The sequence below is a fragment of the Pan paniscus genome, chromosome 5 (assembly GCF_029289425.2).
Source record: "Pan paniscus chromosome 5, NHGRI_mPanPan1-v2.0_pri, whole genome shotgun sequence".
Lineage (NCBI taxonomy): Eukaryota > Metazoa > Chordata > Mammalia > Primates > Hominidae > Pan > Pan paniscus.
The window spans coordinates 17,314,727-17,333,300 of record NC_073254.2 but is presented as its reverse complement, the minus strand read 5'-3'; the positions used below and the strand labels follow the sequence as shown (position 1 = coordinate 17,333,300).

General features: G+C 41.8%; 1 protein-coding gene across 3 annotated transcripts in view; it reads left to right on the top strand.

Annotated features, from left to right (window-relative positions):
- Positions 1-18,574, top strand: part of MYLK4 (myosin light chain kinase family member 4) — a 102,311-nt gene that overhangs the window by 59,301 nt on the left and 24,436 nt on the right. For all 3 annotated transcript variants that reach the window (XM_055113132.2, XM_063605121.1, XM_055113133.2), the window contains 2 exons: positions 13,825-13,900; positions 17,722-17,827. In XM_055113132.2, the coding sequence (XP_054969107.1) occupies positions 13,825-13,900; positions 17,722-17,827 (182 nt within the window). The remainder of the gene's footprint in view (positions 1-13,824; positions 13,901-17,721; positions 17,828-18,574) is intronic.

Below are 18,574 nucleotides of genomic sequence, written 5' to 3'. Positions count from 1 at the left end.
AGCCCCTCCTGGCTCCCACACGCTGTGTAGTCCAAAGCTAAAGTTTCTCTCTAGATACCAGAGGTGCTAATACAGTTTTCATAATCTTGTCCATTATTATATCTATATTAAAAAAAGTTTCATTGAGGTATAAATTTATATACAAAAAATTACACATATTTAATATACACATTTTGATGAGTTTGGACAAATGCATACACCTGTGATACCATCACCACCATCAAGTTACTAAACTTATCCATCACCTCCAAAAATGTCCTTTTGTTCTTTTGTGGGGTTTTTTTTCTGAAAAAAAAAAAAAAGTCACTTTAGAGTGACGAATAACGTGCTTCTCACTATAGCAACCTGATACCAAAACATAAATTAATTCTTATGCTTATACAAATACCTAACACAAATTAATCTATACTTGCGTACTCTTCTAAACATCACAGAAAACTAGTATACAATAACAGATAGAATATTCAGAGCTGTGTGTCTTTGAAAAATGCATTGTGATGGCTGGATGTTTAATGAGAGAAAAGATCATATATTGCAATGTCGTATGACATTTTTAAAGATGAAAGTGTGGAAAAAGATCATCAATATTATTCAGTGTTATCGACGGTCATCCCTTTTGGCAAGAACATTTTAAACATTATTAAAATTTCCTGTAATTAGGTGAAATTGGGTAGAATCTCATTTCAAGTTGAGCTGATTGGGCTACAGTGCTCTTTAAGGTTTTTTTTTTTTCCCCCGAATTCAAATGGATTACATAATTTGAGAAATTTTCCCTTTCTTTGTCTTATTTTGAGCTTCTAAAATACTATGTTCTTTTGTGGTAAATTGTATGGTTGGGAATACAAAACAGTTACCTTTCTAACCCAATGGACTGGGAGGCAAACTCCTTCCATTCCCGTAATTTCTTTGTAATATAAAATTTAAATGCGATGTTAAATCTAAGTTGTTTTTTCAGATTTCTTCTTGTTCTGCCTTCAGCCAACATGGAAAATAAATGGCTGATTTACACAACAACAAAAAATGCTGCTTTTTGGGTTTGTTTTGGTTTCATTCACCAAAACAGCAATATCCTGCCTTGGAGAATAAGAGATTGTTATTCTTATTTGAATCAATAAATCAAGCTCCCTGCTTAAACAGGGAACACAGGCTCATTGCCATGGATGACTGGGACCAGGAATTTGAAAAGGACATGGAGGGGCATGTGTTACAAACTCAGACTCTGTATACCCCCATCCCGCTTCACTCATTACTACCTCCAAGCAATGCTTGAGAAGAAACTTGAGAAGAACCTTGAGACTACTCCCATCACCCTCCCTTCCCTTTGTAGAAAGGGGAATGGGAAACTTTGTTGAGAAAGTCCTCAGTAGAACGATTTCCATGTTGACAGTTCCTAATGCAGTAAGGAGAACCTAAGAACTGAACCCAAGTGAAGGCCTCACCTGCTGAGAAATGGGGAAGAACTGAAAACACTAAATAAATCAATAAGCAGCACACAGCCACCCAAATCAGCATCTTGCTTTCTTCTGCGATCTGTTATAAAGACATTTTTGCTTAGCAATCTGGTTACTACTAAATCATAATCACAACAGAAGACAGATTCCAAGGGTGGAGATATTTGGAAAAGCACCCAAGAAGCGGTGTCTTGCAACCATATAAAGCTTCTGAGGATGCTCCTTCGCTGTGCTAAGCTTTCTTCTAGCTCCTGTGACATCCTAGAACTTTAAAGCTGAGGGGACATTAGAGTGATGGATATGATGTATAATTGGACTGGCTACTTAGTTGCCATTAGAAATATATTGTAAAGGACTTTAATAGTAAAATGCAAAGACATTATTTAGCACCTGATTTGATGTTGGGCTAGGAGATGTACAAAGAAATTTAATCAGACATTTCAAAGGAAAGAGCTACTCCCTGCTCTTGCCTTCTGGAAAAAATTAGTTTCCATAATCATAATAAAGTAAAATGTGGCAGCAACAATCCCTAACTCTAACCTCATTTCCCATGATCAAAAGTATTCATGAAGTATCTCTCTGTGCAAACATGTTAAAGCATGCTAAAGAAGTTACGGCCAATGCAGAAATATGAATAATAGATCTTAAATATATACACTAAGCAAATGAATGTTTATAGTACATGTTCTGATTTTTAGTAGGTCTAAGAAATTTGAGAAGGTGATCAAATGGTAAATTACTTCAAAAACCATACTGAGGATAGAGTTTCAGATGCTGCTGGTGACACAAACATTTGAATTTCTACAAAGGTCTGAGAAGACTTAGCTTTTCTTCTGGAGGTCCAGGACAACAGATTGCGCTGCATGGACGTGGGACTCGTAGGTACCACAGGAGTCTGGGAGCTGGACATCAAAGCATGATGCTGAGGAGGATGTAATAAAGGGCATGTAATGGCAGTCCTTGACAAAAATCTTCATACAGGTGGTTGAGATGATCAGTAAATGCAGCCTGGCATCAGTTCCCCCCACCCGACCTTCTAATCAACAAATCAATCAATCAGTGTCTCTCATGAGCTGACACTGAGTTAGATTCTAGAGATACTGAGATGCCTTGAGGGGGTCAGAAATGCAAACAAATCATTCAACACAGTGTGATAAATCCACGAAGATGTGTGGCCAACAGAGGCAGAGAGAAGGTGGACTCCTCTTTAGGTAGAACATATGGGAGGGGAGTGTTTAAGAAAGAATTCGCCTGTAATCCCAGCACTTTGGGAGGCCGAGGCAGGCAGATCACGAGGTCAAGAGATGGAGACCATCCTGGCCAGCATGGTGAAACCCCATCGCTACTAAAAATACAAAAATTAGGTGGGCGTGGTGGCACACGCCTATAGTCCCAGCTACTTGGGAGGCTGAGGCAGGAGAATCGCTTGAACCCCGGAGGCGGAGTTTGCAGTGAGCCGAAATCGTGCTACTGCACTCCAGCCTGGCGACAGAGCAAGATTCCGTCTCAAAAAAAAAAAAAAAAAAAAGAATTCACAAAGGGAAACCTTCCTGAATTGGGTCTTGAATAATGGGTAGGAGTTCTACCTGTTTTCTCAAAGTAGGGTCACTGGACCATGTGCATCAGAATCACTCCCAGAGCTCATGAAAAATGTCCTTGGGCTTCAACCCAGACCCACAGATTAAGAATTTCTGGGGAAGGAACTTTAATAATTTCAGGGCCACCGTCCCAGGGCCTAAGGTAGGTAAAGGCATTGCTGGTAGTAACTCTTTTACTTCTCTTCACTGTTGTCCATTGCTCTCTCCTTGACTTTCAAAGCACACTTTGATTCCGTACCTAATAATGAACTTGCAGGGATAGCGTAAATATTTTTAAAAACTTATTTAAATATTAAATATTACATGGCCAACAGCCTGTTGTTGTGGCCACGTGCCTTCATATGATACTCTTTTTCCCTGGTCTGTACACTAATAACTGGGAGTCCACAGTTGCTCACGTATCAAGGTGTACTGCATTGGACAAGGGTCCTGGGGGCCCCCTCCATGCTAGATATTGACCCTATAGTTACTGGTCTTAGGATGGTCCTGAGGCTGAAAGGAGGTGAGGTCGGGAGGTTGGAGGAGCTCCTGGGAGTCTCAGAAAATCCCCTATTTACCAGCCAGCCTGGAGGTATTTCCATGTTTTAATAACTAGGATGGTACCAGCATACCAGCTGAATATTTCCCCCACGTCCACAATCAAACAAAGGACAATGAGACAAGAACCCGAAGAGTTCAGCTTGGTGTTCATGTTCTTCATATATTGAGGGCTTAAGCATATCTTAGGAGTAAAACACAGACCGATCGGGGGTGTTGGAGGGTATGTACTAGCTGTGTACTTAACATTTTTAATTAATTTATTTCTAATTGACAAATAACAGTTGTGTATATTCCTGGGGCACGGTGTGAAGTTTTGATCTATGTATACATTGTAGAAAGGGTCAATCAAGCTAATTCACACATCTACCACCTCCCCAACTTAACACTGTTTTGTGGTGAGGATGTTAAAAATCTATTCCTTTAGCAATTTTGAAATACATACAGTATGTTATTAACAACCGTGGTCACCAAGCCATACCGTAGTTCACTAAAACTTATCCCTCCAGTCTGAGACTTTGTACCCTTTAATCAACAGCTCATCTTTCCGCCTTCCTCCCCCACCCCACCCTTCAACCTCTAAATTTTGATTTGTAAGAACTGTGCTAGACACAATACTTTTATTTTCTTTCAAGTTGATAGTCACCTTTATTGTAGCCAGGTTACAGCACTTGTATTAATTCTAACTGTATTCTTTGCATTAATCCTGACTGCATAATTTGCATTTTGGGGCCCATCAGAATACATTCCTAATTCTCCAGAACTTGGTTTGCCTTGGTTTTCATCCTGTCTTTGGGCCTTAATGTTGCTCTTCTCTGAGGCCTGAGTTTGGGCAATCTGTCAACCCCAGAGATTAGTGGAAAGTTCCAGGCACATGATACCTAGTCATGCATGCTCTTCCCTGAGCTCCAGCGGGAGTCCTGGGCCTCCTGAGCAGCTCACGGATGTTCCACACAGTGCTGGGTCTCCACCGACTGCTGCCAGCAAGGCCAGCGGCATGCGGCCCCCAGTGAATGCTGTCTCGACTCCCTCCCCGCTCCTCACTGGCTTCCCTCTGAGTTTACCCAAGTACGAGATTCGCTCTTCAGACGCCTTGTGGATGGAGGCAAGATGTAAATAGACACACAAGGCTGGGACACATATTTTGTAAAATGCTTCTTCACACCAATTCGTGAAGTATATTAACTAGGTCAACGCTTCTGAAATTCTAACATGTATGGGAACCACCTGGCCATTGGTTAAAGAGCAGATTTTGATTGGGTGGGTGGTGGGGAGGGGCTGAGGTTCTGAGGTTCTGCATTGCTAGCAGGTTCCCAGGAGATGCTGCTGCTGCGGGTTCACCAGCCCACTTTGCATAGACTGGACCAGGCGACTAAATGTTGGGGACAGTCATAACTGATTAGTTTTTTACCTACGCAGTTTGTGTTACAGACAAATTCATTCATTCAGAGACATTTTTTAAGAGCTTTGTAGTATCTCTTTGCTTTTCAGAGGTAGCTTTTCAAAAGTCACTTTGCTTTGCAGTGTGTGTTTCCTGTGTAGGGGAAGATGCAGAAAGGTAAACCATTAGGAGGTTAAGCATTTTGCTCCATGAGTCTAAGCGCAGATCTCTAAATATTCCTGCAGTCCAGGGGACCACACCTCGCCTCACATTAGGAAACACCAAGCCCCTCTGAGCCTCGGCCGGCGCGCCCCACTGCAGGGAGGCAGTGGGGCTCGGGGAGGCCGAACTGAACTTAGGCTCAGAGTGGGAGACAGGAGATGAAGTGATAAAAAATGATCTTAAAATAAAAATTAAAAAGCATACCGAGAACCCCATGTGAAATGAAGGCTCTTAAAACTGTCTGCGGCGGGAAGAAATCAAAGAGTTTTATTGGGTGATGAAGAAACACTGTAAACTTCATGCGAAAACATTCCAAAGTTTGGACTTGCGTTATGAAAGGGAAATTTTACAAAGTAAGACTCATTTTAATGAAATGAACATGAGGAGCTGTGATTCCATTTGAAGTCGGTTGACACACACACGCACTCACGCTCTCAATTTCTTAGTAGCCTCACTGCACGGTTTTTGAAGTGCTCAGGTGCTATTCTGGTGACGGAATCCCAAGAAGGCAAAGCATCCCTTGATGTATAGTTTTTAGATATACTTTTACGCAAAGTGCTATAAATACTTCTATGCCCTGAAAGGTGATATTTCTCCACCTCAGCCTGAGTCCTCCTCTCTTCTGCTTACCTCCATTTTAATGGAGGAATTAAATCACTTTCAATTACTAAATTTTGGCCAAGAAGCAAGGCAGAAAGCTTTCAGGCAGAGGACCAGAGGCATGGTTGGCAACGTTGGATTTTTTATTTGTTGCCCTCCCAGGATGCCCCATAGATCATTTTTGGAGGGAGGTTTTATGGGTCTCAGGGCCGTTTACCTTGGCCTCATTTCCACACACGTATCCCTGGGTGGAGGATAAGGAGGAGGCAGTGGTTTGCTAGATAGTCCATCCTGGATAGGATCAAAGACCTTGCTTATCGGGGGGAGGAAGAGGGGTTCCAGTGTTGTTACAATTGCTCCAATCTGTGACCAGAGGGAGCCTGGCTGGTAAGAAGGCCTCAGAACAAAGGCCAGAGTGACCGGAGGCGACAGAGGAAGTGGGTCCCCTCCCTTTTAGTACTTTACAATCCCTGGGGTGTGGGTGGATTAAAAAACACTGGTGTTCTGGCCCCACTCAAGACCCAGTTTATCAGAATCTTCAGGGGAGGACCCAGGCATTAATAGTGTCCAACATCCCCAGATGGTTGAGAGCCACATATTAGAACTTAGAACAGTTTGGATAACAAAAACAGGTGGGGTTGTGGGGCGGCAGGGTGAGCAATGCGAGTTTGAGAGGGAAAGAAAGAGCGGCCTCAAGTCAGAGGACTCAGCGTTTTCTCTGTGGGGAGGACAGGTAAGGTGGCAGTGGGAAGAAAATAACAATATCACACTCATTATAAGGTGTCAGCACATCCAATGGGTATAAGATGGGGGAAAATAAAATCTGTGTTATCGAACTACTCACTGTGGCCACATAGGTAGGTGAAGATTCTTAATTTGTTCATTTTAAGTGGTTGTTTTTAAAATTTACACAGACAGGCTGGATAGAAGAATGGAGGAGAGAGAATATTTGTAATAATTTGTAGCTGTGACCCACAGCCTGGACCCCCATAGTGGCCAGTAGATGTTAGGGGTTGGCCACCCCATCTTACAGTTCTGTCCTCTACCACCAGGCTCAAGCGCTGATCTTTTCAAACCTCCTCAGCTCCGAACATATAACGCTTTCTACAACAAGGGAGTTATCAGGATAAGAAAACTTGGAAGTATATTTATAAAAAGTTTTGATGTCAATAAGGAATAGCCTGATGGAGTAAATTTGACCATCCTGGGCTCCACACAGTCTTTTCTTGCTAGCAGAGGCTGTTAAATGTGGTAGCAGCCGGGCATGGTGGCTCACAGCTGTAATCCCAGCACTTTGGGAGGCCGAGGCAGGTGGATCACGAGGTCAGGAGTTCAAGACCAGCCTGGCCAAGATGGTGAAACCCCGTCTCTACTAAAAATACAAAAAAAAAAAAATTAGCCAGGTGTGGTGGGGGGCACCTGTAATCCCAGCTACTGGGGAAGCTGAGGCAGAGAATTGCTTGAACTCGGGAGATGGAGGTTGCAGGGAACCGAGATTGCGCCACTGCACTCCAGCCTGGGCGACAGAGAGAGACTCCATATCAAAAAAAAAAAAGAAAGAAAAAAAGAAAAGAAAAGTAGTAGCATGCTTTCTCTTATGATACAGCTCAATGTATATTATAATAAAATAAAGTAAAATTATCTGTGCATCTTCATTCAATGGATGATCCAGTTAGGCTTTCCTAAATCCACACCTTTAACTTCAGGCCCTTTCTTGGTCTATGTACTTGGAGGGTCCCATTTACTTGGCTTCCGAGTGAAGCACTGTGCACATAATTGTGTGTGCATGGAAAGGCTTTAATTTTCCTGGTGGGGTTATTTTCTCAGGTGACTGACTCCACCTGATGTCATCAGCAGCCTGGGGAGGATCCACTTACTGAGTTCTGAGAACAGGTGAACACTTTCCCTTTCTGGATTTGGTCAGTCAGATTCTGTCCTGCCTTGAGCCATGCCAGTCCCCACAGACCATGAAACAGGCTTTGCTTAGTGAGAATTCCTTTTATCACCCAGGACTTCAGAGTTTTCTCGCTTCATACATGGAGAGTTTGAGTGTGTGCTGAGGTCGAAGGGAAATAGATTTGCTTTACAAACAATCTCTAGAAGTATCTTCTATGCTCAGGCAAGAAAATATTTTCATATTTCTTCTGAAAATTCATCTCTTTGTATTCTTGTAGGATTTATTTATTGTTCTCTCCCCCATTAGGAATCTAATCCAAGTTTAATAAAGTCATTATAAATTGTTATACTTTTGTTTAGATATTTCTAGAACTTAGGTAAAATGGCCAAAAATTGTTCATCTTGGCATTTCCACAAACAGTAACATGCAAAACTGTTATTCAGGGTACATGACCCAGCGTCCTCTGCTAGCAAGAAAAGACTGTGGAGCCCAGGACTGGTCAGATTTATTCCATTAGGCTATTCCTTTTTGACACTGAACTTTTAGAATTTAAATACACTTCCGAGTTTTCTTATCCTGATAACCCCCTTGTTGTAGAAAGGCCATGTAGGTGATACGTTCAGAGCTGAGGAGGTTTGAAAATACCAACACTTGAGCCTGGCAGTAGAGGACAGAGCTGTAGGACAGGGTGGCCGACCTCTGACATCTACCTGCCACCATCAGAGTCCAGGCTGTGGGTCACAGCTACAAATTATTACAAATATTTGTTCTCCTCCATTCTTCTATCTGGCCTGTTTGCAACAGTTTTAAAAAGAACCAGGAATTCTCTATATGTTATGTTATGAACACAATTTTCTGCAGCAACTGTAATCCCAAAATGCATGGCCGTTGATATTGCTGGCCATCGGCTATGTAAATTCAGGGCTGTGGATATGAGCCACCGTGGCAGGGATGCATCTGAGATGGCCCCCAGGGCAGCCTGGCTTTTCAGGGGTGCAGCCTGATGACAGAGTGTTCTCACAGTGAACGTGCCATTCCAGAAAGCACTGTTTTCTTCATCACACATTGCTTCACCAAGCACTTCAGAACCTTACCCTCTGTTCGGTGCTGGGGAAACGAAGGGGAAGAGAAGGGTCCGTATGCCAGCGGGCAGACAGACACATTGAGAACACTGCAGTAACACGGAAAACGATGGTGGCATTGTTGAGGTCCAGAGGAGCAGCCCTTATCTCAGCCTTTATGTTCTTTCAAGGACAAATCCGTTTTACCATTGATTTTTTAAATGATTTTTATTGAATTGGAATGAAAGAAGGATTAGACGATGTTGTTCAGTTGAATGAATTTCCCTTTCAGCTATTCTGCCACTCTCAGGAAAAGTAGGGTTTTGATGTAGTACTGGGACAGGTCTGTAACGCAGGGCGAGAGTGCACTCATGCCCAGGTAGCCGGCACGCGCCTGTGGACCGAGGCCGCCCTGCTGTTCGAATCTGGATCCTATGGCAGTAAATGTAATGGTTAACGGAGAAAAGAGGATAAAGTGCTGACTCAAAATTGCTTAAATAATCAAAACTGGCACGCAAGCGATGAATACTGAACTCTTAAAAGCAGTACTTTGCAGAAGGAGAAAAAGAGTTTGCAAGAATTGAGCTGATAGTTCTAATTATGTTCTTGCACTCAAACCGACTAATTAGAATGATCCTGCTCCAAAACACACTTCAGAAAATCAGTGTGTGAAGCACGGTGTTATCTACAATTGTCTCCAAATTATTTTGATTTTGTGCTGCCATCAGTAAAATATTTTAAAGCACTCCGCAATATATTTATTTATAATTATATACATTGATAACCACTACATGCATTTTATTTTATTTTATTTCATTTTATTTTATTTTTGAGACGGAGTCTCTCTCTGTTGCCAAGGCTGGAGTGCAGTGGCGTAATCTTGACTCACGGCAACCTCTGCCTCCAGGGTTCAAGCAATTCTCTTGCCTCAGCTTCCTGATAGCTGGGACTACAGGTGTGCACCACCAGGCCCAGCTAATTTTTGTATTTTTAGTAGAGATGGGGTTTCACTATGTTGGCCGGGCTGTTCTCAAACTCCTGACCACATGATCTGCCCACCTCGGCCTCCCAAAGTGTTGAGATTACAGGCGTGAGCCACTGCGCCTGGCTGCACTTTTATTTTTATAAATAACATTTAATATGTCAGAGATACTTTTATATGTGTCCAATTGTATCAATATATTTTTAAAAAATATGTAAAATATAAATGTTAAAAGAGTGGTGCCTTAGCTTGGGCTGCTATAGCAAATTATTCTGGACTGGGTGGTTTAAACAACAAACATTTATTTCTCACAGTTCTGGGGGCTGAGAAGTCCCAAATCAGGCTACTGGCAGATCCAGGGCCTGGCGAGGGCCCCGTTACTAGTGTGTAGTGGGCTTCTCCCCATAAAGAGTGAGCAAACTTTCATTTTGGTTCTTCTAAGGGCACTAATCCCATTCATGAGGACTCTCCAATCATGACCTAGTCAACTTCGAAGGCCCTACCTTTTAATAGCATCACCATGAGGGTTAGGATTTTAATATATGAATTTGTGTGCATATATCGTCAGGGGGGATACATTCAATCCATAAGGAATGGAATAAATTGAAATGAGTTCTAGCATGTCCTTGATACCCTCCAAAGGACTACTATGGACACTCCCTGGGTACGTATACCCCACTTACGAGACCAGTCTAGGAAGCCAGACAGAGTGGAGAGAGCTGAGCTGTGTTTTGAATACTTGGACATCTGGACCACGTAGCCTTTCTTCCCTGTGTCATTCTACATCAACTGATAAATTATTATAAAAGGAATTGGTAAACAGTTCCAAAGTAATCCATATGCAAATATAGAAATATTTTTAAGTGAATTTGCATGAAAGAGGTCCTTAGGTTCATCCCAGCCATCGATGTGAATTCAGCAGAGAAACATAGTCACTGACATGGTTTTCATCCCATTAACTGGGGATGGTCAGGATTGGGTCAGAAACTTAATGCTTAAGAGCACTGGTCCTGTGCTCTTTAATCGGTAGAAGACATGTTTCATTTTTGGACAATAAACAAGGTGTATCTACAAACTTGAGCTTTCTATTTTAGCAACTTCTAGGCATAACTTAGAAATACAAAGTAAAAATGTTTCATATTTTTGGTTGCAGTCCTGAAAAGAAAAGGAGAAATACAGCGTCTGTCCTGGAAAGAACAGGAGAATACAACTTCTGTTTGTTGGAAACTCTTCGGTTCAAAGTTCCTCTAGATGTCAGTATTACATAGGGAAATGAAACTATAACAGCCTTTGGCAATGAATAAAGGCCTTCTTACATTATTTAAATGGAAAAACATATGTGATATATAATTACTAAAGAAAAAAGCAACCTCTCTTGGAAGCTGGCTTCTTATATTCCTCAATACTGACAGCTTCTCCTGTTGGTCAAGTCCAACTCCGAACCCAAAGAATATTGGCTTAGCATGTGGACTTTTCCACCTGATACTCAGATGGCCTCAGGGGCAAACGTGGATCTATCAGTGCTCCATGGAGTCTTACAGCCAGCTGCTCAATTTTATATACTTTTATGAGTGGAAATTGACTGATACATACCAGTTTTCATTATTAAATCCACGTATGCTTATATCATTGCGTTCATGCCACACAGAATAAACCCAGAAGCACAATGTCTATTGATACACCAGAAGTTTTCATTTCAAAAGGGAAGAACTGAAAGACAGTTATAAAACATCTTAAACACAGTTTGTTAAACTGTCTTATTCGACTAATTTGGATATATGCTTTCAAAATTGGACTTAAATTCTCTCCTTTTTTTTGCTTCTCTTCCATGTTAATTGTAATCTTTCGACAAATATTTATCTCTTCACTCTGCTAATTTGTTTTTGATTTATGACCTTCTCTCTTAATCATTTTTCTTATCTCCTGTGGTGCCAACTATGTAGTAGATCTCAATAAATAGGAATCATGTAACTTGGCTATAGTCTTTCTATCTTTTTTTTTTCCCCCAGAAAGACAGTATAGGGTGGTAGTTAGGTGCACTGGCTGAAGTAGACAGCTGGGTCAGAATCCTAGCTCTACCATTTCTAAACTTTATAACCTTGGGAAATTACCCAACTTCATTTGTACAATGGGGCTAATAGTATCTATCTTAAAGGGCTGTTAGCAGGAGCAACCAGTTAAACAAAGTGCTTAGAAGAGTGGTACATAATGTGTGTGCACAATACATGGTAGCTGTCACCACTGCCACCATCATCACCATGACCGTCACCATCACCACTACAACCGCCATCACCACTACAATCACCACCATCACCACCACCACCACCAGCAGCAGCACTACCACTACCACCACGACTACCACCACAACCAACACTACTACCACCACCACCACTACCACCACCACCACCACCATCACCGCCACCACCACCGCCACCACCACCACCACCACCATGACCACTACCATCATCATCATCATCACTACGTACTGGTCTCTGAAGTAATCACCAGGGAGTCAAAGATGAACCAGTCTTTTTGCCCACTGGAAGTCCACAGTCTAGTGGGAAATTGACAGGAAAAAAGGCTTAAAGTGTTATAGGGGACACCAGGGGTTGGGATATGTGCTGAGTTCTGTGCAAGCACAGAGGAGGGAGCAATCGGCTTTGTTTGAAGAGGCGGCAGCCCATTGTCCCTGCAGAGGGAAAAGTAGGCAAGTGCCGTCTCTGGACTTTCACTTAAAGAGAAACTTTAAGAGAAAGAGAAACTCTGAAGCTCTCACTTCCAGCCTTGGCTTTCCACAGATTTACTAAACATGCCTTTATGTTTTAAGTTCACCATCTAAAAAACGGAAATACTCTGAATCCATGGAGCTGCCCCCTGCATTGTGTAAAAGCACATTTGCAGCCGGACATGTTGGCTCACACCTGTAATCCCAGCACTTTGGGAGGCTGGGGCAGGCGGATCACCTGAGGTCAGGAGTCCAAGACCAGTCTGGCAAATGTGGCAAAACCCCGTCTCTACTGAAAATACAAAAAATTAGCCAGGCATGGTGGTGCATGCCTGTAGTCCCAGCTACTCAGGAGGCTGAGGCAGGAGAATCGCCTGAACCCGGGAGTTGGAGGTTGCAGTGAGCTGAGATTGCGCCATTGCACTCCAGCCTGGGCAACAAGAGCGAAACTCCATCTCAAAAAAAAAAAAAAAAAAGCACATTTGCAATTTGTCTTGATATCTTGCTCTGAACTTACATGGTGTTTCATGCTTGCAAATCAGCTGAAGGCAGATTATGTTGTTTCAAAGGGGAAATAAATACTTTTTTTGGACATCCACACAATGTCATTAATTAATAATGCAAAACTTTAGAAGTTGTGATAATTTGGATGGATTGGGCTAATGTTTCCCTTTTATATGGGGTACATTAGCTAACGGTTTGCTCAACTAATTCAGATACTCCAGGACTGTGAGAAGAATGTTTATCCACTTAGGAAAAGGGCCATCTGTTCTAAGCACTGCAAAGGTTCCATTTATAAAGCTGACTTTCATCTCCTACTCTCTGGTTTACAGAGCCCATTCACATGTATCCTCTCATTTCTATTTGATTTATATGTCAACCATATCAAGACAACTTACACAGAGGTCAAGGGTGATGCACACATCATTAACATCCTTTCATCTATTCATGAAGATGGGCTTTTTCCCATAATGACAGTTTTACAGAATTTCTTTGAAAATAGTGAGCTCATTTCAGATACTGTAGTCTATACAGGCTTTCATTAATTCAGACTGTTCTGCCCTCTACATTACTATTAATTTTACTGGGCTTTTTTCTATGTTTGAATCATATAATATAGTAGTTTTCAGCCTGGGGTGACGGGTGATTTTGCTCCCCATTTATAGATCTCTGGAGACCTTTTTGGTCATCACAACTGGGAGGGAGGGTGCTACTGGCATCTGGTGGATAGAGGCCAGTGATGCTGCTGTCCTGTAATGCTCGTGACATTCCCCACCACACGGAATCATCCAGCGCAAGTGTCAGGAGTGCTGAGGTTGAAAAGCCCAGATGTGATATGTAACTTCAGTTACTCAATTGTGCCTCCACAGGCGAAGGAGGTGTGGTCAAACGCCGACCTGACGGAAAGGATGCCCGTCAAAAGCAAAAGGACATCAGCCCTCGCAGGTAACATCTTTAGAAAACTAGATAGTTATGGATGAAGAAAGTTCTGTTATAAAAGTCCGTTGTTATTCAGAGGAAGTTGCACATTCATAAAGCCCTGTGCAGGAAGAAGTGATGTTTATAAAAAAATGCCCCCCCCCCTTTTTTTTTTTTTTTGCTTGTGTTTGGGTCTTACTAGTTACAAACAAGAAAATCTTTTGGAACCCAATTGGTCATATTTCCTTCTACTTAGCTTTTAAAACCTTATATCTGCTGATAAAAAGAAACCTGGATAAAGATGCCATTATAGAAAGCCAAAATTATACTGATCACCTGCATTCTCCATTAAAATATTTTGTGTCCTATGGTGGCTTCTAGAGAGATCTACCCAGAAGAATCAGCTCTCCTCTGAGAAAGAAAAGGTTAATAAACTCAACAAGAAAAATGCTGAGAAGACCAATGCCTCTCTAGTTCATAGAAGTTTTGCCATATTTCACACAAAAAGACAAGACAAAGTAGAAGATTTTGCTCCAAGAAATTCTATAAATCCAAGAGAGAATATAGATGGAACAGACATTTCATGCACAGAGAGCCTGAATACACAGGAAAGTGATAGTGCTGGGAATGGACAGCAAGCCCCTGCGGATAAAAATGAACACCCAGTGTTTGAAGAAGAGAGAAACGGGTTTCATTCTAAGGAAGATACTAGTGGATAAGAAGCTGAGGAGAAAAGAGAACTGGCAACTGCACATGAGACAGTGCTGGACCAATGTCAAAATAAAAATCAATACGTGTATCAAACTAATGGTGACCAATTTCACGAAAGGTAGGGTTACAGCATTGCGTATCCACAGCAATGTTTTCTCTAGAGCTATGTGCCATTGTGGTTTAAGGCCTTATTGAAAGGATAAATGAAGAGAGTTTGAAGCAATGATTTATAACTTGGTTTTCCAGCTTACATGAATTTTTCATGGCCACATTTTCTAGCCATTATTTTTTCTTCTTGCCTGTGATATTTTCAGGCATTTTGTTATTTTCTATGTTTTCTACCAACTGGTAGACAAAGATGATGATTAATAGTGCCCACAGGAATCAGTATTTTTTAAAGATGAAGTAAAACAGTTTCATTTTTAGCAATACAGAACATATCCTTCCTAAGGACAAGAATTAAATAATGACTAGATTTATCCGTAAGTTAAAAACCTAAATCTGAAAAAGCTTACCTACTCCATTATAAATAATAAATTGCCTATTTTCCCAAATACTGTGAGGATGAAGTAAGACATAGATTATTGAATGACTTTCTTTCTCAACTACACAGTTTCACTTATAGATTCAGGTAATATTATAGCCAATTAAAATGAACTACTCTAAGTTATGAGTAATCACATATCACAGTATCTATTTGGAACCAAAAGTATCAAACCACTTGTGTGGTCTTTTTTAGGGATTTAAAACATAATTCTTAGTTCATTTTTTAATAATGTATCTGAAACCACATCTTGGAGAAATTTAATTTTCCAAGAATTAAGCATAAATATTAATGATTGCTAAGAAAGAAACTTCAGCACTGCCAGATGTGTTCAGTAAGGTCGAGAGCTGCTGAGAAATGGAAATTAGGTCAATTCTTCCACTGATAAAGGTTTAGTCTCACTGCCATTAAGATTCAGAGAGATTGGCTGGGCGTGGTGGCTCACGCCTGTAATCCCAGCACTTTGGGAGGCTGAGGCAGTTGGATCACGAGGTCAGGAGATCGAGACCATCCTGGCTAACACGGTGAAACCCCGTCTCTATTTAAAAATACAAAAAAATTAGCCGGGCGTGGTGGCGGGCGCCTGTAGTCCCAGCTGCTCGGGAGGCTGAGGCAGAGAATTGCTTGAATCCGGGAGGCAGAGCTTGCAGTGAGCCGAGATCGCGCCACTGCACTCCAGCCTGGGCGACAGAGCGAGACTCGGTCTCAAAAAAAAAAAAAAAAAAAATTCAGAGAGATTATTGCTTCTTTTATCATGCTATAATTTAATAATTTCTCTCTAAGGAAAGGAAGTGAAAAAATGAAGATCAAATTAGTTAGGTATTCATAAAATGACGGCTTTTGTTAAGTTCCAGTGGAATAACTTGGGGTCATGATTTGGCCAGTGGTGAGATCCCCTGGGACCCTGGTTCTCTACACCCATAGACTTGATGGGGAGCGTGCTGCTCCATTTCCTCCCCCAGCACCGAAATGGTCACCTCTGTCACGGAGCTCACGTCCTCATCACCAAGACACTGTTTTAAGAAAGCCTTCGTTCTAAGAATTTCCACCATCTGAATGTTTTCTTCTTGAAACTTTGAGAGCTGCAACTGGACTTTACTTTCCAGGTGTGTCAGCAGCATAAGGGCCATTTCTACCCCCACGAATCCCTGGAAGTTCAGCAGTAGGATCCATTTTCTGGAATGCCGACCAGACAGAGTGCCCGGGCAGCAGTAAGCGTGGAGTGGCAGAGGAGCGCCTCGTCAACGAGGACAGCAAAAGGCGCAGAGTAGACATAGTGGGCACAGGGGAAGAACACACGTATCAGAAGACACAGGCAGCCAGGCAAGCTGAGGAGCTCCCAGGGCCGACTCAGGGAGTCTGCTGGGATGAAGACCTCCCGAGGGCAAGATGGCCTGACCCCACTGGGTAGGAAATGGCTTTTGTATGGGCCTTTTAAGGCTTTTTAACCTTCTCCAGCAAGCATTGCAGACTAAATTTCATTTAGTCTAACAGCCTGCAGGAGATATAATGCCATTTCGATGCCGCTTGTGTATTTAACTCCCTCTATTAATCTGAAACAGTGAATGTTATCAAGATGCTTCTCTGGTGACTTCAGTTTTCAGCATATTTAGGCTCTGAGAGGTGATGTCCATATCAAATCAGATTCCCAGAGATTTATATTATCTGAATTTTTAAAATATTAACACTTGGCAGAGTGCCTGGAACAAGGTAAATGCTCAAGAAACATATGTCAAATAAATGTAGAGTGTTTTGAAAGCAAAGCTGTTATTTACTTACCTCCCTTTGTATTCTTATTGTATGCATACAGTCGCCGCTTAGTAAATGAATTAGCAAAGAATGAGCAGGTTCATGGCAAGCCAATTTCAACAGCAGTAGTCATGGAAAGGTGAAAGAATACTGGGAGGAATATCCCTGAGTAATTCTGTATGTTAGAGCTGGTGCTGATGTGGACCAGCGTTTAAACACTTAAGGTGGAAGGGGAGAAAGTGGGAGAAATTTGATCTCTGTTGAATACACACTTACCTGGTTTTATTGGGTGTTTTATTTCCAGCCAGCCAGGAAAAATTCATCTTTGTGCCTTAAATGTGTCTTAAATAAAGTCTAAGAGATTTTTGAAAGTAATATATAATATCTAGCATTTCAACAACATGAAGAAATGTTTCATTTTTCTTTTTTGTCTCTGATTTAATTAAAATAATGGATTATATCAGTAATGCATTTTAAAAATGAATCAAACAATTTCTCATATTTGAATTTGAATGGTCTCAGGCTTGGAAGTATTACCTGTCTGGACTGTGTTGGGTTGGAAATTTTCAACTATTTTGACATTTCTAAAAGTGATCCTGAAGATGGTATGGACAACCATTGAGCCACCCTGACACTCTTTCTCAGAGGTGTCAGGATCACCTTTATGAGTCACAGCTCATAATCTCAAGTGGAAATCTATATCCCTGGATCATTAGGAATCAAACAGATGGCTCCTTGTATTTTATTATTAAATGAGCACATTTTTACTATGAGGCCCAGGCTTGCCACCTTAACGAGGTCAGACTGCTTGACAGATGGCCCTTCTGTTTCTCTCACCTTCTAGTTGACATCCCGGCTCCTCCGGCCCCATTTGATCATCGTATTGTGACAGCCAAGCAAGGAGCGGTCAACAGCTTCTATACTGTGAGCAAGACAGAAATCCTAGGAGGGTGAGTAAGGCTGAATGTTAACATTCTCTCAACAAAAGAAGAGAGCGTGCAAATGACTTCGTAAATGTCTGCCTGTCTTGACCTGAGAACTAGAAATGTTAGAAACAAACATTTTAAGAAACAGTAACCATTTCTGAAAATTGTCACTGATGCCAGAAAGGTTAATGTGGTGACTAAACTCCACATTTATTATCTGCTTTACTTCCCATGTTGTAATGTCTAAAAGAAAGAAAAACCCATTGTGAGTCACCAGAAGGTTGACCAGCTGTCCAAAGCCATAGCGCAGCCTCCAGGAGACAGAAGATAGAAATGAGTCAACTGCGTGTAGTTTTTGTGGCCTGTATTAGGTCTTTCTGTCATTGCTGCTGGTTTTTCATTTATGTTGTTACTATATTAATTACTATTATTCATTTCAATTGATTACTTTGCTCAGCAAATAACTTATTTTAGGGACATTTAAATGCACATTCTCCCTAAAGAAGGAAGATTAAAGGCCTTGCGCGGTGGCTCACGCCTGTAATCCCAGCACTTTGGGAAACCGAGGTGGGCAGATCACTTGAGGTCAGGAGTTCGAGACCATCCTGGCCAACATGGTGAAACCCCGTCTCTATTAAAAATACAAAAATTAGCTGGGCATGGTGGCGCATGCCTGTAATCCCAGCTACTCGGGAGGCTGAGGCAGGAGAATCGCTTGAACCAGGGAGTTGGAGGTTGCAGTGAGCCGAGATCAGGCCCCTACACTCCAGC